We start from the raw sequence: 22,738 nt of genomic DNA, 5'->3' as shown, positions 1-22,738 counted from the left end.
TATACACTATACACGGTATACACTGGCCCTAGCAGTTAGCCTATCGTAGTGAATTCATCTGGAGTCAACCACGATAGTTTCTAGGGATGACCAGGTGAAAATCGATCTAACAAGGTATATTGCTAGCTATGGCCGCTAATTCCCAGTACCATCAATGCCTTTCTCTCTATTTATAGGGTAATTCCAACCATTGGCATTCTTTTTAGGGAGTGTTCTATCAGGAAACTAAATATTTTTTCCTTAAAAATGTGGGTCGATAAACAACAAAAGCGTTATTTTAATATGAGAGACTTTTGTCGTTTTTATACTTTCGAATTATGCAATTAATTAGATTATTAAATTTATGTACGGCTAATGACTGTTATTTTCAATTCAACCTGTAAAACATAACTCACTATATATTTATTACGAGAAATTTCACTTTACTCGTTGGAAATCCATTAGTACATATAATAAAATATTTAATATCCTTAAAATGTATCCTAAAAAACATAACGTCTCGCTATTGATTCACTAATATCTTTGTTTATAAGTAAGTAAATTTCGAACGGCGGAAACAGCGCCGCTTACGAACCAGCCCAGGGATTGATATTGTTTATTCATGAGCACGGAAAACATCGCCAAGCACTCCAATCGCTGGTTCATTGCAGAATCTTGTCTCTAGAGCCGTCAATGGGTTTTTATAATGGCACATTTGCATGAAAGTGAAAATCGGCGAAAAAAATACGCGATCGCAACATTTGAAATTAACTATTATAATCTGTTCGCACAACAGAGAAATCTTTAAGCTCTTTGTATATTACAAGTTGGTATTTAAGTATTTATGATGAGGATTTCATTAAAGACATGTTAATTAATTTAAAATTGTTAAGGTATAACAACTAACTAACACCCACTGCTGGACACTGGGTCTTTCTGCCTTTAAGTAAAGCATGTAAAGTTATTTAACGCCAAACAATAATTGTCTAGTATAAGAAGAACAAGAAATGATCGCATACTCCTGAATTGATTGAAAAATTACAGGGCGATAATTAAAAAAAAGTCGGACACTCTTTTAGTAAAAAAAAAAGAAAAAATATCATTCAACATTTGAAATAATAATAATTATACCTAAATACAAGTATCATGCAAATAATTATTTAATTAGTAAAAAAAGTAAATGAAAAGAAAAAAACCTAATCACATAAAATGAAAACAAAGACATGTATCTAAATATAACCCCATATGTGCCGAGGGGAGAAGGAATTGTTAGTAGTGAATATTAGCAATCCTATTGCTAGCAATATACGCTATCAGGTCGACCTCCACGCGATTCTCTTGAAACTAACGTGATTGATTTATTGTTGAATTCGTCACAATGGGCTAACTACCTTCTTCGTCACCATTTATTATCCCTCACTACCCTTGCGAGGTAGCTCGCCAGTGTATACCGACAACGCAGGCGGGCCATAACCATTTTAATATCATCCTTTAAAAAAACCATATGTACCTACCTAATTTATTTTAATGTACTTAATTACATCAGTAGCATTCACAGTTAGGTACATCACTAAGCTTGATAAAAACCAATTTAAATAAATAAAACTGCTCGGTGGTATTCATTATTTTTGGCTGTATTGAATATTGGAGTGTTGTTTTTTTGGAGACCGGAAAAGAACCGATTGAAATATTGTTTTTCTTTAATAAATAAGCAATATCCGACCAAATGCGAGAAATTAATTTTTACTTGCTACTAAGGTCTGTGTTCATAAATACACGCGATGTCTTCACACAGCGAGCTTTATTATTTTTCCAAAATAAAGAAAAAATTTATCGCAGTAAAAATATCCTGACATATTATGCTGACCCTTATTATATACTGACCCAAATACGTGCAATATGTTTTGAGTATACGTGCGTGTAATGCAAAATGGTTAATTTTGACGATTTATTAGGTATCTATACTTTTTTATAAGTGCATTTGGAATGGTGCGCTATCGGTATACATTGGCAAGACACCAATGAAAGATAATAGGTGAGGATGAAAGCAGGTAATTTAACCCATTGTGATACGTTGACATGGTTTTTATGAAAATAATAGAAAAGAAAACTTAGAAAACGTGATTAGCTTCTTCAATTTAGGCAAAACGAATATTCAGAATCAATAAAAGAAAGTAGAGGAAATGCTGAGATTAAACGGATAGCGAAAGTGAATTTACAGGCAACCATTATCAGGAGATCCAGATCGTAAACCCCAAGTTAAAACCTCTTAATAGCTACGTCGGCAACAATTTATTCAAATTCTTGCTCCGTTGATAAAGTGTTCTGGAAGAAAAATGCTAGACGCTTAATTGTATAATTAAAATTTGTTGTTCACTAAAAACGTTTTTGGCAGTATAAATCATAATATGTATTCGAATTAAAATCATAGAAAAATGTTTTGTTGAGAAACATTACAACCGTAAAAAAAATTGTCCCTTTTCTGTATGTTAACTAGGACATTATTACTCGATATAAATATTTGCCAATTATGAACCTTTTTTTGTAAGTTCTTTTTTAAAGAAATAGGCTATTGCTGTATTGGTTCCGTATTAACTCTAGTAGATGGAAAATAGACAGTTAAAAAATATTGTCCATATTGAAAAAATGCAAATTTATTTTCAATAATCGACCAAATTATTTGGCGAAGACACGCATCATAAATCTTAATGATATGAATCATGACACTCTATCTACCTTTTCTTTCGAAAACAAATATATAATATCTGAAAACTGGAAAATAAACTACACATTCTGGTATATATTTCTATTTAAAAATAAAATTTTAAACGTATATAATGCAGCATTAAAAAAGTATTGATCTTAGGAAAATATTTAAATATTAATCTTTTTTAAATATTTTTAAATACAATAGAAATAATAACACTATTAAAGAATTTTAAATCATTATTATTAGGTACATATCTTCCATTACGGAAGCCCCCAATAAGTATTTATGGGCCATTTTGTTATTAAAGCTATCAAGGAAAAACAATAAATTTTATTAATCCGGACCATAGCCATGTATATTTAATTTAATGGAGGAAACGACAAACAAATTAGAAATTATAGCGTCAAGAAAGTCCTTAATAGATTGCCACGAGGTTATATACAATGTTACTTCGTAGGTTCTCATTAAAAAATGACTAAATAAAAAAATATAAAGATTTTCTGTAACGTAATCTAACAACAGTAATTAAAACAAGAATTAAACGTTATTTTACAAGCTTTATACGATATTCATCACAAAATAATTATTATTTCGCGTTTCCAAGAAATTTATACATTGTTTAGGTATATTATGTACCTACCTATATATCAATATTTTTAAATGGGTCGTGATGGAATAAACTCATAATAGTAATAAGTCCGGTTGCGCAATGTTAGCGGAGCATCACTGAGTGATAGGTGATGAAGAAGGCAGGTCAGTTGGCGCATACAGTGACATGTAGATCGCATGGAGTTCGGATATAGAATATTGCTGGCAATGAGTATTACTAACAATCTCTTTCCCCTTTACTCATGTATTGGATACTTGTAAAATGATCACACCTAGTTTAATGTATCTAATAATATTTTATTTTATTTTTTATATAATATATGTACGGAACATATTTGTACGTATACATATCACAACAACTATTTCCTTTAAAATATATATGTACCTTAATGTATTTTTATAATAAACACTACATGTTATTAAATTAGCAAGGAGGTTTGAGAGGTTTGTTTGAATCGAAGCATTTGGCGTTCCATTGTTTCTGCCTACCCTAATGGGAGACAGGCGTGACAGATATGTATGTATGTATGTACCTAAATTAAATTTTGTATTATCTTACTAATATATAGATAGATATATAATTTATTTGCATTATTTACAACACACAAATAAAAAAACATATAGATAGACATACACAAAAAAAAGAAATAAAAGAATACACATACAAAAAGAAAAAAGGAAAATTTATAAAAGAAGTAACATAATTTCCTTTCGTGCTTGTGCCATAATAACACAAAAACAACCAAAGAGCAAAACATTGATATTTCGTTGTGGCCAAAAACGAATAAGCTAACAATAAAATAAAATAATCAATTATTTATACAGTAATGCGACAATTTATCTAGCGAGTAAATGGAATGGAAAAGTAACTTGATAGAATATCTAATTATATTCTTCGATCTAGAATTTTTTAAAATTATTTTTGAAGGTGAACTTAATGGCGGTTAATCGAATAGGATGTGGTATACTATTCCAACATTTTCTGTGGCCTTTTTTTGGCTTTATTTAATATCTATTACTATTTTAGAAAAAAATTAAACTCTATGTAAACTCACTCTCAAAATCTGTGTAAAATATACCTTTATATCTATAAACACTAAAATCTACGACAATAAAGTTACTGCCTAATTCTACTTAATCTAAGTCTTGTTTGCATAATAACATGTTCTCCTATAAACTTAATTGCACAATGAAAAATGTTAAGATACGTAATAAGTGTAAATGAATAGCAAAAAATATTGATATTTTTAATTACAAAACCATGTCATAAACTTCAGACTCTTCAGTTTCTACTAGTTTACAACAGAGGCTAAAATATATTTTAAACCTATAAACGTATATAAATTCAATCCAATAATAATGTTCGTTGCATATACACTAGAATATCATGTTAGCACCTATGTACTGGTATAGACCGCATTTCAGGCTTCACATATTCGAGAGTTCAGGTGCCTGGCGCATTCTATCACAGGAAAATATGTTTCATCTGGTTTCATAGCACCTATACTATTTGCAATGATCCCTGTATCAGGTTGAACGATGTTTTTATAACAGTCTAAATCAAATTGCAGTGTGCTTTTGTGGGCTTCAATTGTTTATCATATATTATACTAGGTTACTTTTATTCAGGTCCTTTCTTACAAAGATTGGTAAATGGCACTAAAAAAACTTCATTAGTCAAAGCTCCAATTTAAAAATTATTCTTACAGTTCAGAGTTTTTATAAAGTTGGTAGTTATCTGAATTGCTAATTAAGTATTTACCTAAAATATTTCTGACGATCTTTTTAAGTTCATGGAAACGGAAAAAATATGCCAGGGTTTTTGCCAATTATGCTTACGTAGTGTTATTTGAATTGAACTAATGATAGTAAAAATAAGCTATTCTTAGCTACGCTTTCCTTAAAATTTTCCAATGATTTACGAATTCTGATTGCTTAAATAAATTCTTAAAAAACTTTTCATAATTATCGGAATTTACTCTACCATGAGTTTAATGGCATTCGATGGGTTTTATAACAAACGTGAATAAATCCATTTAGTGATAAGCCAGGATCTTTTGTTTATGACAAAAACTTTTCATAATCCGATTTAAATCGAAAGTCTAAACAAAGCTGTCCCTTCATTAATGTTTAGATGGTTTAGAGATTACTTTTCCCTCTTATCCCTTCTGTTATATATATATATATTAACGGTTCGTAAACTAAATAATATAAAAATCATTTACATTTATATCAAGTAATAGTATTTACACCGATTTCGTCCGTATGACCAGACACTGATTGGCCGAGGTAAACAACAGTCTTTCTAGACAGATCTCAAATACTAAAAATAAAACAACATTTAAAAGAGCATGTATACATAACAAATAAAAGAACTTACTTTCACATTTTTCATGATAATAAAGATCAACAATTTTATCAGGAACGGTCGGGCATGAAGTACGAGTATACTGTAGGCCGTTAGCTTATTTGCTCTTTTAATTGTATAAAAGTAGTAGGTATATTTCAGATTTAAGTTATTGCTCAATCAAACAATATATTTACTTCCAGTTCTTTAGCTTTTTTTAGATATCATTATATTTCCATATCTTTATTCTTCAGACATTTAGTCGTCGTTATTTCACATTACCACCAAAATTAAAAGCGATTATATTATATGAGGTCCCCAATAGGCCTCCGTCCAGCAGTGGACAGTTAATGGCTAATATGGTATACGATATAAATCTCAGAGATATTTAAATATTTTTACCACTTATTTATTAAAGTATTATGTCATGTATAACATTTACAATAATACATTATTTCTTAATATGAATTATAAATCGATAGCGTGGTATCGCAAATAAAATTAAGTACTTCGAATTACAATTCAAATAAAAGTATCTTCCAATAAAAAAAAAAACCAAAGAGACGTTGTCTTGGGAAATCGAAATATTTAAGAAGCTTTGGGAAACCAGCACTCCTTTACAGACGCTGCTTACTCAATATGACATTGGAATAAAGGAGTATTAATTTCTCTTTTATTTAGTATAGCTTTTTCTAGTATCACCTTAAATTAACCTTCTTTAAAATAAATGACAAAAGCACAAATAGGCAATAGCCTCCATCCAAAATTATTAAAACCTAGGTATCTTACATGAAGAGGTCGCCCTCCACACAGGAAATCTTCCTCCCTGGAAATCATCTTGGGCACTTCCTGCTGAATTCGTCAAGAGTCATAATGCGTTAAGGTAACAGACCTGATGGATTTCATCCTCGCCTGTAAGCATCCACCATCGTAAACCAATTGCGCAGGTGAGGCTAATCCCTGTAATGGATTTACAATGCTAATCTATGATAGTTCAAACATGATGTATCAAACAGTCATTGTAACATTAGTCATTTAAAGGTATCATCAACGCAATATGAATAATTTTTAATTGTTTAAACAAATAAAAGTTAATTGATTAATAGTTGTTTACTAAACATTACAAGGCAGGCATCTACTAAAAATCTTATATTTATGTATCTCCAATGACATTTTATCATATTTCTTCTGAAACGTATAAAAAAATACATTTTATAATGAAAGGATTTTCATGTGACTATAAAGTAAACAATTACGTACTTATATAAAATTTGCATTTAATATATATATCTACCTATTGAAAACCTCGCTGTCCTGAAGTTGTGAATTCAATCATCGTACGATATAAACATTTCTTATGTCTGTTTATATTGATCTGGATGTTTTATAAATACGTATGTATTTACTATAAGAGTATTTAAGTTTTTATTACAGTTTTTGCACTAGAGGAAGATTTTGTACAAGTCATTTGCTTGGGTACCTCTGTACCATTCGTGTTTTAACCGTGAAGCAGTTGTGTTTTGGTTTATAGGGTGGGATATGGCAGTGAATTTATAGAGTACAAAGGAATAACACCTGAGTCCTCAGGATGGGGGAATCATAGGCGAAACAGTATACTCTGTTATGTCCATGGTAGTGCACATGTCAATAGGCGACGATTACCACTTTCCATCAAGTGTTTGCCATTCAAAAAATAAAAAACAATTGTTACCTACCCAATTTAATACACTTAAAATCTAGTTTCTTGAGAACTATGTAAATGGTTTTGTGTGATACTCGGAATTTTATCTGCGTAACTGTACTGGATAAAAGTACTAAATCGATCACGTGAACGCGCAGTTTCTACGGAAAGTTCAAAACTTATTTTGAGATTTGAAGTATCATCTTTGGGAAAAGTTTCTTACATTCATGAATATTATAAGGTAATATTCTTTACACAATTTTATACCATTTAATTTATTTTTTCGGATATTCTAGGTTAACTAGAAGAAATTCTTTCAATGAATAATTTATATACCTACTATACTATGTACGTAGCATACTAGAATTTTTTTATTGGATGATATTGGAATGGTAACCCCGCCTGCGCTATCGGTATACACTAGCGGGGCACCAGTGGGAGATGATTGGTGAAGATGAAAAGACAGGCCAGTTAGCCCATCGTGACGAATTCGACGATAAATTAGTCACGCTGGTTTCCAGGGGTAACCGCTTGGAGGTCGACCTGATAAGGTACATTGACAGCGATGGGTACTAGCATACTAGATTACAATGACCGATTAGATGGACCGTACATCTGTTTACCAGTTCAATTATATAAAAAGGCTTTATTGCATGCGATTTCTAACTGTAACTGAATTTGAAATGTAGGTAAAACTTTTTTTACAAAAAGGTTTTTTGTACCTCTGCGATTTACATTTAGTACCTATAGGTTAGCACTAAGTACAACTATGACTGTAGCACTAGTATAAATATTATAATATCTGTGATTGTAGACAAATACAGAATAATATGATACCGAAAATATATGTGCCGCAATACCTACATAAAATACCTAAACTTCAAAATTGAAACTATTTCCAGAAACCATATCCCTATTCACTTTCCTAAACTTAGCACTTCGAAACTATGTAACACGATCCGAGTTTTAGCAGTTGTACGTAAATTATAAGGGATTTGATCGTTAGATGTAGTTTTGATTTGCCATTTTAGGGAAACCGTGGTCATGGAAACAAATCAATTTTACCATCTTTAGAGCCTAGGGCTGCCACGTATGTTTACTTTTACAGATCATTAATATTAAATATGAACTTTCGCATAATATTAAATGATCTATTACAAATAGATATTTAGTCGTAAACTAGGCAGAACTTTCTTTAGATACTTTCATAAATTATATTAAATTTAAGAATAATTCCTTATTCATAAAAATAATAGCAATACAAGTACTACCTGTACAAGCATAGTAATAATGTTATGTTATGTTAACCTATTTCTATGGAGGGAAAAGGGATTATTAGTAATGGGGTTTAACTGACCCATTGCTAGCAATACACCCTATCAGGTCGACCTCCACGCGGTTTCCCCTGGAAACCATTGTTTTATTTTTTTTTTTATTTTATTTATTAGGCGCACATAACAGAAGTTTACAAATAAAAACTTAAATTATAATATGCAAGTACATAACGGGTATCAGGTAAACTTGCCACAACATGTGCACACAGCATGATCCAATAATAAATGCGACTGCAACAAAGCTATTAGGTTGCAACTATCAGTGAAAAATTTAAACATAAAATTAAACATAAACATAAAGAAAGTTAAATAAAAAAACCAAAACAAAATTATTTAAGAGATTTCTAAATATTACATTACTTTATATAATTGTCTGCGAAATTGATAATAACTGAGCCCAAATATGTCAAGGTCATATTGATGAGCGTCATTATACGATCTACACATATTGGCTATGGGGTTATTTAAAGAAATATTGTTTCTATAAAAAGGCACAGTGAAAGTCCGTTTAAGACGAATTCGGCCATTCGTATTAATATTAATTAGTTCTAACAGTTGGGGACAATCCACAATTGAGTTTATAATCTTATATAAGTACAGTAAATCTTTTATTTTTCTTCTTTTAGTTAAAGATAATATTTTAAAATATTTTAATCTATTTTCATAGTCTCTCAATTTTCTTTTAAATCCATACCTATAGGAAATTGATTTTAGAAATCTTTTTTGTACTCTCTCAAGATTATCTTGATGTACCTTATAGTAAGGAGACCAAACTATTGATGCATATTCAACTATAGGGCGAACCAATGCAGAATATAGAAAACACGGACTATGAGGATTTTTAAATTGCTTGGTTATGCGTAGTATAAAACCAGTTAGTTGGTTACATCTATTTATCATATATTGATAATGAGATCGAAAAGTCAGCTTTGAGTCAAACAAAACTCCTAGATCCTTGGCAATATCTTTATGTTCAAGTATGTGGTTGCCGATACTGTAACTAAACAAGTGATTGGGAGTCCTAGAAAAAAATGAAATAACGAAACACTTGCCTACATTCAGAAACATATGATTCCTAATACACCACTCCTGTATAATGTCAATATCTTGTTGTAGCTGTTTACAATCATTAACATTCGAGATAGAACGATACATTTTCAAATCGTCAGCGTACAGTAAACACTTACTATTGATGTGGTCGACCAAGTCATTAATAAAAATTACAAAGAACAGTGGACCCAAATGTGAACCTTGTGGTACACCGGAGGTTACTGTAATTGGAGAAGAAGTGAAACCCCTAATAGCGACCATTTGACTCCGTCTGCTGATGTAAGACTCAATCCATCGCAATAAGTTACCATGAATGCCATACGCAGACAATTTTTTAATAAGTAATGAATGGTTGACCCTGTCAAAAGCTTTTGAAAAATCAGTGTACACAGAATCAACCTGAAGCCGTTTATTAAAAGCATCACATATATAGGACTTATACACAAGAAGATTACTAACTGTAGAACGACCTGATACAAAACCATGTTGAAACTGGGTTATATGTAGTTTAAGATGATTAAAAAGAAAGGGATATATGAGAGATTCGAACAATTTCGCTATACAAGAAAGTATACTGATGGGACGATAATTTTCACAATTAGTTTTATCACCAGATTTATAAATAGGAATAATAAAACTAGTCTTCCAATAATCAGGAAAACAGCCTGAGCTAAGAGACTTATTAAATAATATTTCTAATGGACCACTTAATTCATCTGCGCATGTCTTTATAAACCTAGCAGGCACATCATCAGGACCAGCGCCCTTATTTGAATCAAGTTTCAATATAGCTTTTAATATATTTTCGCGGCTAACATGTATCTCGCTAATAGTTGACAGAGTTACGACATTGTTAAAGTTGTTGTTACTATCAAACGGCTGATCATATACCGATTTAAAGTACTCAGAAAACAATTCACAAATTGCCTGCGCATCAAATGCAACATTAGATTTGTGTGACATCGATTGTGGAATGTTATTACTTGACTTTTTACAGTTCACATATTTCCAAAACATCTTATTATTTTCTTTTAAACTGTTCTCTATAGATAGAATAAAAGACTTGTAGCATTCTTCAATCATTTTTTTGCTTCTACGACGAAGTAGAACAAATGTATCATAATCTCTGGGGTTTTTATACTTTTTGAATTGTCGATGGTATTTTTGTTTCTCATTAAGGCAATTGATCAAAGGTAGACTGAACCATTCTGGATAGTTTTTTGACTTAGACTTACGCTTTGGAGTATGTACATTAATTATCTCTCTAAGTTTACAGTAAAATTTATCAACAGCACTATTAATATCCAAACCAGAAAGAATATCATTCCAATCTACTAATTTTAAAGCATTTTTAATTTTATTATAGTCACATTTCCAGTAGTTAGTTTTAAAAGAGCCAGGGTTATATTTCACACTTAAAGGTAGAGTAATAGATTCAACATCTACAATAAAAGCAGGATGATGTTTACTAATACTATTATTATTAAAAAGCACTAAGTCAAGCAATCTGCCATTAGCGTTTAATAAATGATTAAATTGAGATAAATTACAAAGTGCCATGGTTTCCATTAGGATAGATGATCGGCAATGTACTGCGTTATAAGGTTCAAGACATAAAGAGGAATCAGTTTTCCGCCATGATATATTAGGTATGTTAAAGTCACCTAACAACAAAAACAGCTCATTATTACCTTTTTCTAATATAATATTTTGACAGTGTTCAAAGAAGAGAGTAACGTTATCCAAAGTCATATCAGGAGGTAAATAACACACACAAATATTAAGAGGTAAATGCTTGCCTGCTGACGGTAGCACAGTCAGCCACATATCTTCAAAAGGGCTATCCCACGTAGGTCTGCGAATAGCACTCAAAGACTTTTTTATTGCCATTAGAACACCACCACCTTCAGATTTCCTAGAAGCAACGCAATCGCTACGATCTCTACGAAAAACATAATAACGCTCATCAAATAGTTCCTCATTACACACACTTAAGTTAAGATTAGTCTCAGTTAAACATATAATATCAAACTCATCATTCAGGACATTCAGATAAAATTCAGTAATTTTAGACCTGAATCGGTTAACGTTCTGATAATAAATTAACATCTTTTAAATATAAACACAAGTGAAGAAAATAAAAATAATTAAGTAAGTTTAGATAGATTATCAACAGTACGGATTAAAATAGCAGGTGACTTTTCGTCTTTTCTCATATAAACTTGACCAAATTTGATCCAAACAAAAGCATATGATTTTTCTTTTGCTGCTTTTCTTGCCGCAGCATGCAGACTTTTGCACTCAGGTGATACATGTTCTACCACATATATCTTAACTTTCTCGCCAACGACTCCTAAATGAGATGAATTCAAAGTATCGGTGGGATTAGCATTATTGTACCTTCTAACTGCTGACAAGATAGTGTCACGATGGCGCGATGAAGGCAAAGTTACCAACAAGTTGCGCGGTCTATCAGACTTATTAATTTTAGCAATGCGGCGACAAGCATAAATATCCGAGTCCATTATCGAATGACCTATTTTATCGCATAACTTTTTAAATATGTTGATAACATTCTCGTTTCGTTTTTCTGGTATAGCTTGAATTTCTATGTTCATACTGCGTGATACCTTCTCATTTGATTTTAGTCGACGATCTAGATCTCGAATATCCAATTGAATTATATGTGTTCGCTCATCCAAATCCCTAATTTTATCATCTATCGAAGACAAGTGCGAATTCATTTGATCCTGCCTCTGATTCAAAAGGTCAGCAGTAGAAGTAAATTCCTCCTTTAAAGATGCAAGGGCCGAGTTAACTTCCATTTTTACAGCCACCTTAATCTCAGCAAAAAATTCCAGTTTCAATTTATTTAACTTAGAATCCAATAAAGTGCTAAACTGATTCAGTGTAATAGATTCGGAATTCAGGTATTCAGACGCACAGACACTCTGGTTTATTGTATCATCACAAGACATAACCGAATCATCAAGCGCATGAAGCTTACGTATAGGGGTGTTCATATTACTACCCTTTCGCTTCGTAACATTTACACAAGTAGGACATTTCCAATTTTTACTGCTGTTGGTTAAAGTCATATAAGTGTTTGAGTCCATATTTAGACATTTATAATGGTAAGCTCCCTGACAGGGGTCGCAACGGATCATCTCTCCTATCTCAACAGCGATATTGCATGCCAAACATTTATCCATAATCAAAACCAAAATATTAAATTTAAACTTAACAAAACACTTCGCAAAACCAGTTCTAATTGCAGTATTGTTATACAAACATTGTGGTTAATTCTAGTGGAATTCATCACGATGGGTTAACTAACTTGCTTTCATCCTCGCCTATCATCCCTCACTGGTGCCCCGCCAATGTATACCGATAGCGCAGGTAGGGTTACCATTCCATTATCACCCATTAAAAATCTATCTCTATGATACTAGAACACTGATAGATAATATTTGCAAATGTATAAGTAGGTACATATCATCCCTACTACAAAAAACCCTAGGTTAAACAAAATTACCAGTGGCTGCGGTGTAGTTCTAATATACAATATTTTATCTTTCATAAAAGGAAGAGTCTTTAGAATATGAAATCGAAGTAAGATTGGGAATACTTGCCTGATATAAAGTAATTATATCTGGGTTGTCAGAATAAATAAGTTCGACGTTGGAGTAATTTATTTTAAAACTACATATAATATAAAACAAATAAGTCTAGGAATGTGAGTATATGTAAGTTACATATTCCTGGGTTTATCCTAAACTAATTTTCCTTATAAACCAATATCAATTAGTGTAAATAAGTTTCTTTTTTTTTAATGATGGGTTGGTGTTCCTGTTCTCACTTTGATATTATATTTACTTATAATGTTTGAAGAATATTTGTGTTGTTAAGCCATATATGCCAATTATCTACAACTCTATGTATCAGTTTTTTTCTATACGAGGTCTGTCCGGAAAGTTCGTATAAAAGTGTTCTGGAATGCGAGAAAGAGGAGTGGGGAGGCCAGGTAAGCGCAGGACCCCTTCCTTATGTCCCTAACAATGCTTCAGTTCTGGTCTGACCGCCGTGCGGTGCGAACTGGCTTGTCACGCCATCTGTGAAGTTACCTCTTAACGAAACCCCGTCGGCATGGAGCCCGCTTCCGTTGAAGAGCAGCGCGTCGTAATCAAGTTTCTCTCGAAACTCGGCAAGAATGGCCGTGAAATTTTTGCCGATCTCAGAACAGTTTATGGGGATGATGCTGTGAAGGAACCAACCGTCCACAAGTGGCTAAAAAGATTCAGAGAGGGCCGAGAAAGCGTTCAAGATGACCCACGTTCAGGACGTCCTTCCACTTCACATTCCGACGAAAACGTGGAAAGAATTCGAACTTGTGTTAATGGGGACCGTCGTTTAACGGTCAGACAGTCGTGTGGCACGAGTTCGTCCAGAATTGGCGCGAGAGGGGCGTTGGATTCTTCACCACGACAATGCCCCTGCCCACACCTCTCTTGTTGTCCGTGAGTTTTTGAGTAAAAATTCCATTACGGTGACCGAACACCCCCCTATTCGCCGGATTTGGCCCCGTGTGACTTCTTCTTGTTCCCAAAAACCAAATTGGTACTTCGGGGGCGGCATTTGGGGGACATAAATGAGATAAAAAAAGCTACGACGGGGCAGCTGAGAAACCTACAACCAGAGGACTTTCAAGGAGCCTTCTCACAGTGGAAACGGCGTTGGCACAAGTGCATTATGTCACAGGGGGAGTACTTTGAAGGGGATAAAATTGATTTACCTGAATAATTGTAAAATAAAATTTTTAAAAAACTTTTATACGTACTTTCCGGACAAACCTCGTATAATCATTTCATCACTACATCATTTTATCCCTGTATATACTTAGGTACTTTATACGTGTATGGTTTAATTTTGTCAATTAACTAATTAATTTTCTACTATTGTATATATTTCGGTACTCGTTGTCTATTTTTATATAACATAAAAAAAATTTAATCATATTTTTTTCGTAATGACTGTTTGTACCAAAATGAAATAAAAAAAATCGAATAGGTACGTATCTATATAAGTATATACATATAATAAAACTATAGAGGTCGAATGTTTGTACATAGAAAAAAAAAACGCTAAAAACGGAGTCAAGGGGATGTTAGAAGTGTAATAGAACACATCCAGATTTTTTCAAATTTATTGCTTCTCTGTCTGTTCGTACGGGCTTATCTCAGGAACTGTTGGACCGATTTAAATGAAATTTTGCATGGTGGTACTTTACATCCCCGGTCAACATTTTAGATTTTTTATCAAATTAAAAAGTTCCCATGGGATAGTAAAAAAACAATAGTAACTTGTACTGAAGTCATTTTGACCTAAGGCAAAGAGAACGATACGTCATTTGTTAATTTTGGTCCAGTATTCCTAGACATAATAAATAAGTAGATACATACATCGATACATACTAAACAGGAATAATAAAAAAGAAAATAAGAAAATCTTACGATATATTACAAAACGAACTGTCCTGTACAATATAAGTATTTGATCATTTAATGTAAGACCCTCATCAAGATCTAAATAGAATCCTTCAGATCACAGATAATTTTGGATACAATTAATGATCCCCGTGTCCGTGATATCTAACATCATTGTAATTTCATTTTCCATAGGTACTACTGATAGTTATTTCGAGAGTGGAAATATAATTAATATATTCGTATGGGTAAATACGTAGTTTGGTATCTACTTATTACAAAATACCTTAAGTTAGCACTTAAATCATTAAGATATTAAATTATTTATATTTTATTAGCCCAACTGGCGCCTTTGAGCAAAAAATAGCGACGGAACAGACGTTGTCGTATTCCCTTGTAACGGCCTTAGTGGAGACATTAATAAAATGATATTACTTTATATTATTCTCAATTTCGTATATAATATAGTATAAGTTATATATGTGTAAGTATATTTGTTATTATCATTTATATATGTAATTTTAGTATGTACGTATATCAATAATTACTATTACCGCATTCGAATATTCTGACACTTCCCTATGGTTGACTGGGAGAGAATGCTTTTAGCATTAAGTCCGCCATGTACACATATATGTACTAATTAATAAATAAATATTATTGGACACATTCTGTCTATCCTAATGGGGGGGGGGGGGGGGTGTTAGTAATGTGAACTACAAGTTCCATTCCTAGCAATATACCCCAGATCGACCTCCATGTGATCTCCCCTGAATGAAACCATCGTGCTGAATTCCAGGTGAATTTATTACGATGGGCTAACTGATCTGCTCTTCCATTTTCACTTATCATCCCACAATGGTGCCCAGCCAGTGTATACCGATAGCGCAAGCGAGGTTACCATTCCATTATCATCCATTGAAAAAAAAATCAGAGAGAAACGTGACAGATATGTATATACACAATATTACTCTATATAAATTTAAGTTACAATAAAATTACTTATAATTTAAAGTTACTTATAAGGTTAAATTGTAATAGAAAAAGGGTATATTGTAGAAAACTAGAGTGAAAAAAATTTGGTACGTAATATTGATACGTGTTTCTTCCGAATGCTGCTTGAAGTACATCTATGAATATTCATTCTAATATGGCATGCAAATGTACCTATTTATAATCTTAAAACAGAATTAGCACATAGATTTGCATAAAAGTATTGGTTAACAAAGGGCCATAAAAAAATATTTAAAATCATAAACATAGTGTCCTTATTAGAAACTAATGTGTAAAAAAATGCTTCTTAAATTTCTTATTTAGTGAGTTACAAACGAAAAAGATTTCCAAATTTGAAGCAGTTTTCCCAATAATACACTTCTTTAATGTATGATTTTCTTAAATTCTATCCTTAGCGCCACCTATACATTTATTAGTGTACTATTTAGTCTCTCATACATTGGCAACACCAAAATTATTTTACAAGAAATTAAAATATTTTATGTTGAATTTTTCCGATATATTTGTATACATTATTTGCTAAAAAAATTATCTTTACATAAGTACCTGCATAAAAATAATATAATGAAATAATCTTCTTAAAAAAAAAGTCATCTCCGATGCTTCGTTTGACCTCGTGCCGCCCTCGTTTTCAGTCGTGTGATCGTAGCGCTACGAAAGTGTCATTGGGCAAAAATCGAACCAGTACATTGGTCTTAAAAATTACATTTTGACTTTCTTTAAACTCTAAAAAGTAAGTACACATTTAATTTAACTACTATTGTGACTAAAATTATTTAATTGATAATTTCACATGTATTACAGAAACTAATTTAATCTTATGACGTGAACACGAACTTATAGGTGTAAGTAACCTCTAAAAAATCTAATAATCATGTTATTTTAAAGTTATGAACTAATTATAGCCCAAGAAAGCGTTCTTCTAAATATGTAATACTTTTCTATAATTACATTTTAAAATTTCTTAGTAAATTTCAATATTTAGTATCACTTACGTAATGATGTCATTACGATACCTTGTGTTTCAGAATACCAATGACATTGATCCTGACATACTTAGGTCTTGGAATAGATTCCGTTGTATAATCAACAGTACCAAGTTCATTTCTATTCATATGTTAGATAATATACTTTGATGAAAAATGGCAATTGACGTTTATGTCCCTAATTCCAGATCAAGTTTCGGAACTCCAATGTCATTACCCTGCTACAATTAGGAATACGAAATTTATTTCAGATAACTATTAGATAACATATTTAAATATAGTATAGGTAATTAATACATAATTCCACAACATTATTTGAAATTAAAATTATGTAATTACTTCCTTATTATATTACATTAAACAGTTTTATAGTCTGACTCAAAATAAATGTTTTTTTATTATCTCAGTATAATTAATTTTGAATAAGTGTATAATTTATGTTAATATATAATTTCCAGAAAAAAATGGGTGTACCTGCTGGAAATGCTGAAAATGGAAAGAAAATCTTCGTCCAGAGGTGTGCACAGTGCCACACAGTAAGTCCCATTTATGTATTTAAACAAAAATTCATATGAAGTGTTTTTCATGGTTACATGCGTCTCAGACTTTTAGTTCTCAAGCACCCATACTGATAATATTTTAAATTGTAGTAAAATAACTATATAAAAAACATATTAATCCTTTGAAATAACAATGCTTACTGCTGTATGTCCAAAGTGCTGTTTATGTGTATGGGTACATAAGTATTACCACATTCTACCAGGCAGGCTGTGAGCTTGTTCTTTTTTTATTTCCTTAAAATTATATCTTCATATTTTAATTATTTTCATTAATAAAAATGTTGATATTTTAAAATAACTTTTTTATAAAGTTTCAGTTAGTTTCTTTTATTTATTGAATATGTAAATTCCACCTTTTAATATGCTTTCACATTTTCAGAAATTAGTAATAACTATTTGATATTATAGAACTTTGTATACAGACAGTATCATACACCTGCATAGATCTCTATCTTACATTAAATGGTATAACAATTCATTACATAAGGTGTACTTTTGACAGAACTTCATAATATTATCTGTGGAGTCAATGGTATTAATTGTGTCTGTTGGCTACATGTATCACTTATCATCAGATGGACTGTCAGCTTGTTTGCCGTTTACACACACAGTAGCATAAAAAACTATATATTACATACTGAATGAATAGATGTTGACCTAAATAATATGAATAAAATCAAAACTGTAAACCTATTTTTGAAGTATTTAATATTTTTATGTGATACATCATACATTTGTACTCTAATAAGTAGATAGTATTTGTTGAGTTAATTACTGGAGTTTTAAAATTATATAAATATATCCTTTTTTTTTTTAATTTATTTAACAAAAGTAATATGAGGATGCATTTTAATATTAAATATAAATAAGTACTGATAGACAGATATATAATCTATCTAATAAGTTCTGTTATTAATTCACATTATGGGATATAGGACAGTAAAATTTCATTAGTGGTAAAATTCATTAATGGCAATAAATAAACATGACATTACTATGGGGTCTATGTCAGCAGGTAATGATTACCACTTTTCACTAAATGGGGCATTACCTTGTTTTCCATCCTAAGTCACTTAAAACTTTTAATTTTTCAGGTAGAAGCTGGTGGCAAACACAAAGTAGGTCCCAACCTCAATGGTTTCTTCGGTCGCAAGACTGGTCAGGCAGCTGGATTTTCATACTCAGATGCCAATAAGGCTAAAGGTAATTTAATTATGTATACATGAACTATGAACTTAATTTTATGATAAAGATAATGTAACTTCCTATTTAGTATAGATCAAAGTCCAATAAAAAGTACCTAATCTATACATCAGTATATTATCAATGTAGGTATATATAATTAATTTATTGTGGAAATTAGAACTATCAACTATTAAATTATATAATATTTTATCTTTAACGTTATTCATAAGTCAATCTATAATTATAATAATTTTTTTTAATTACTTAAATTGTAACAAAAGACACATAATAGGATATTATATCAAAATTTACTACTTTTTTTATATTAAACTACTACAATTTTTTTTTATCTTAATATTTTTTTACATAGTTTTAAATTACATTATTATGTTCATTTATCCATAACATGATTCACCACTTATGCAACTAAGTTGGGACAACAAACATATATGTACTACATTATCATACATCAATCATTGATAAAATATTATAGGTTATCCAACTATATCAAGGTGTTTTAGCTGATAACATATAATTAATGCATTTAGAGATTTAAGGAAGTAAGTAACATACATTACTTTAATATGTGTGAGTAACATCATATTAGTGTGATATCTGGAGTATTACTAATTTATTTTATTTTATGACAAGAGACCACAATTACCTATGATTTTTAGAAAAGAGGGCTTTTTAATCATGTTCTATAGTGATAAAATTTACACATCAAACAACTATTTGGATCTAGAACTAGAAATTAGGTTTTTAATAGTGTATATATATGATTTTATTAAAAACTAAGTACTTTTGTACTAACATTTTGATATCATCATATTATTTTACATATCTGGATAGTTAACATATAGCAAGTAGTTAGAAAAATATAAAAAAAATAGTACATAGTAATATAATGTAAATTCGACTCCCAAATAATAAATAGTATTTACATTTTTAAAGGAATAGAAACTTTTTAAAATGGAATTTTATCAACTAATCTTTAATTAGGTAACTTTCTCAAAGAAGGCATAGTAAAAAATATTTGTAACTGAGTAGCTCTTACAAGTAGATATGCATCTGGATAAAGCAAAAGAAGTCTATTTGAATTAGAACATTTGGCAATCTATCTGGTACCTTCTATAGTAAATTTACAATATTGGTGTATTAGTAGTACATCATAAATTTAATATATATCTATCTCAAAGCAGTGACAATAAATTAATTGCATAGATAAGTTTTCCGTTAGGATATACATGAAAAAGAATGAGATGGTGGCCCTTGCTGTCTCGTTCTGTCACATGCACGCGGTAGCAATAATGTATTTAACAAGAAATTCGTTTATCACTTGTCCAGTGTAACAGGATTAACAGGCCCCTCCATATAAGTAGCAAAGATATCATCCATGGAAATGTTAACAAATCCATGAAATAGAATGAGATATCGACAGTGTCTTACTCTTTCAAACATTAAATAAAACTTATCTTATATTTTATCTATAATAATGAATGAATAAATGTCACATAATCACATCAATTCATAGATTCATTATGTCATTTGTACAGGGGATCCACTGTAACAGTTATCTGTTGCAAGTAACTCCTGCAAAATCAAGTATATTAGATTGTCTTTATACAATACTCACTGTCTGGTTTTAATTAAATTAAACATAATCAAATCTAATTACTTACATATCTATATTTTCATCCATACTGTGTGTAGTTTTATACCTTTTAATTTAGTAAAATACTTGTAATATCCTGTATGAATAACAGCTAATTCCTAAATGTTAATTATAGGTATCACCTGGAATGAAGACACTCTCTTCGAATACCTCGAGAACCCCAAGAAATACATCCCTGGAACTAAAATGGTGTTCGCAGGCTTGAAGAAGGCCAATGAACGTGCAGACCTTATCGCTTACTTAAAACAGGCCACTAAGTAAATATCTCAATCTAGAAAAAGAAAACAAAGTAGGAGGTATTTTCCATTATATTTCTGGAAACTTCTTCCTATTTTTTGCCCAATCAGTATCATCAAAAGTGTATTTTGCAATGTTAAAATTGCATAACACATTTAGTAAATAAATATTGCCATGTCAAGTTTTAACCATGTTCATTGAGTACAAGACATTGTGTGGAGAATTGATTACTCATAGCTTAACAATGTTGTGAAAGGTTTTAATGTTATTAAATTATTAATAGATGTCACATTTAGTTTTCATTTTTGTAGTATACTTACCTTATTTATATATTATGGATTATATTTCAGTTTCCATATAGGAAACAATTACTGTTACCATTGAAATAGTTAAATTATTATAATTTTAATAAAAGAAATTTTATGTTAGTTTCTTATTTCATTTCCTATTTTATCCTTTATGAGAAAACCCATTTTATAGGTTAAACTATTGGCCTTATTAATAAAAAAATTGATTAAATAATTAATAATAAAAAATTTCTAATAGTAAAATATATAAAATATGTTCAGCAGTGGACCGTTAAAGGTTGATATAATGATGAAACAGTAATATCCTTATATATCCATGTCTAGAAATAGGATTGTTGACTGTTATGTTACATAATTATACTTTTGAGGCAATGGCCTCAAAATACAAATAGGCAATTTCATATAATACGACAGTACGATTGCTTTCAAATCGCCAGATGGTTTAAATCCCAGAAACGCTTAACATTTTCGCCACTTTCGATCAAGTGACAAAAGGTTGATCTAATTCATAATATATATTAAGTTTTTCTTAAATTTGTAGCTTTATTAGGGTAGCATCAAGTTCGCTGGCAGAGGAAGAGAGAGTGTGTTTTTAATGGGTGACAATAGAATGGTAACCCCACCCGCGCTATCGGTATACACCGGCGGGACACTAGTGAATGATGATAGGTGAGGATGAAACAGGCCAGTTAGCCCATCGTGACGAATTCAACAAGAATTGTTTACGATAGTTTTCAAGGGAACCACGGAGAGGTCGACCTAATAGAGCATATTGCTAGCAATTGGGCTGTCAAACTCCATTGCTAACAATCCCTTTCCCCACAAGAGGGATTGTTAGTAATAGGGATCTAACAGCCCCATTGTTACCCTTACTTTGTTAGCAGTAAACCCTATCAGATCTACATGCGATCCCTCTTGGAATACATATTACATTTCTTTATGAATTAGTCACTAATAAGTATTGACTATGGTGAACGTTTTATATTAGGGACCAGTCTTGCGTAACTTTCATACTGGCTTTTAATTTATGAATTCGGTCAGACAACATTATGCCAACGTTAAATTTATTAAATAAATGAAGAAATCACAATAGTGCAAACAAGACTAACAAAAATATTGTCAAATGCGATGCAAATGGCTGCCGTCTAAACTATTCGTGGAACAATTTTAGCTATGCATTTCATATTTCTTTTTTTTTTATGTGGGAATTACGACTATTTACAATTAATATTGACTGTATCAGGAGGTCTACTGTAGAAATAGACCAGATATTACGAGAAGTATTGAAAACTTATGTTTACTATCAATAATATTATAAAAATGAGATCTGAATTTATTTTCATTTTTGCTAATAATGTTCATCGGAACGTGCAATTGGACTTAAAAATTTTCTATTTCTTTTATCACATGATTCCCGGTTCAGTGAAAAATATTTATTTATTATCGAAAAATTGTCTAATTATAGCATCATTATAACCCTATTCGTTTAAGTTTTGAACATTAGACCAGCTAACATAACGAGACAAGGAGAATTTTTTGTGTAAATTTGTGAGACGCTCCTGACCAAGTCGTTTTACGTG

General features: G+C 31.1%; 1 protein-coding gene across 3 annotated transcripts; it reads left to right on the top strand.

The window, feature by feature from the left end:
* The first annotated feature begins 16,820 nt into the window (after positions 1-16,820).
* On the top strand, positions 16,821-21,278 carry LOC113515993 (cytochrome c). 3 transcript variants are annotated; one of them, XM_052901034.1, is made up of 4 exons: positions 16,821-16,940; positions 17,653-17,729; positions 18,848-18,956; positions 20,729-21,278. In XM_052901034.1, the coding sequence occupies exons 2-4, from the start codon at positions 17,658-17,660 to the stop codon at positions 20,872-20,874; spliced, it is 327 nt and encodes a 108-aa protein (XP_052756994.1). In that variant the 5' UTR covers positions 16,821-16,940; positions 17,653-17,657; the 3' UTR covers positions 20,875-21,278. The 3 variants fall into 3 exon arrangements, with proteins under 3 accessions (XP_052756994.1, XP_052756995.1, XP_052756993.1); XM_052901035.1 differs by lacking the exon at positions 16,821-16,940 and adding an exon at positions 17,060-17,071; XM_052901033.1 differs by lacking the exon at positions 16,821-16,940 and adding an exon at positions 17,420-17,479 and having other exon boundaries at positions 17,652-17,729.
* Positions 21,279-22,738: the final 1,460 nt, after the last annotated feature.

This window comes from Galleria mellonella, unplaced genomic scaffold, assembly GCF_026898425.1.
Source record: "Galleria mellonella isolate WM207_F2 unplaced genomic scaffold, CSIRO_AGI_GalMel_v1 utg74, whole genome shotgun sequence".
Taxonomy (NCBI): Eukaryota; Metazoa; Arthropoda; class Insecta; order Lepidoptera; family Pyralidae; genus Galleria; species Galleria mellonella.
Note: the sequence above shows the minus strand (reverse complement) of the source record. Positions and strands in the feature narration are given on the sequence as shown.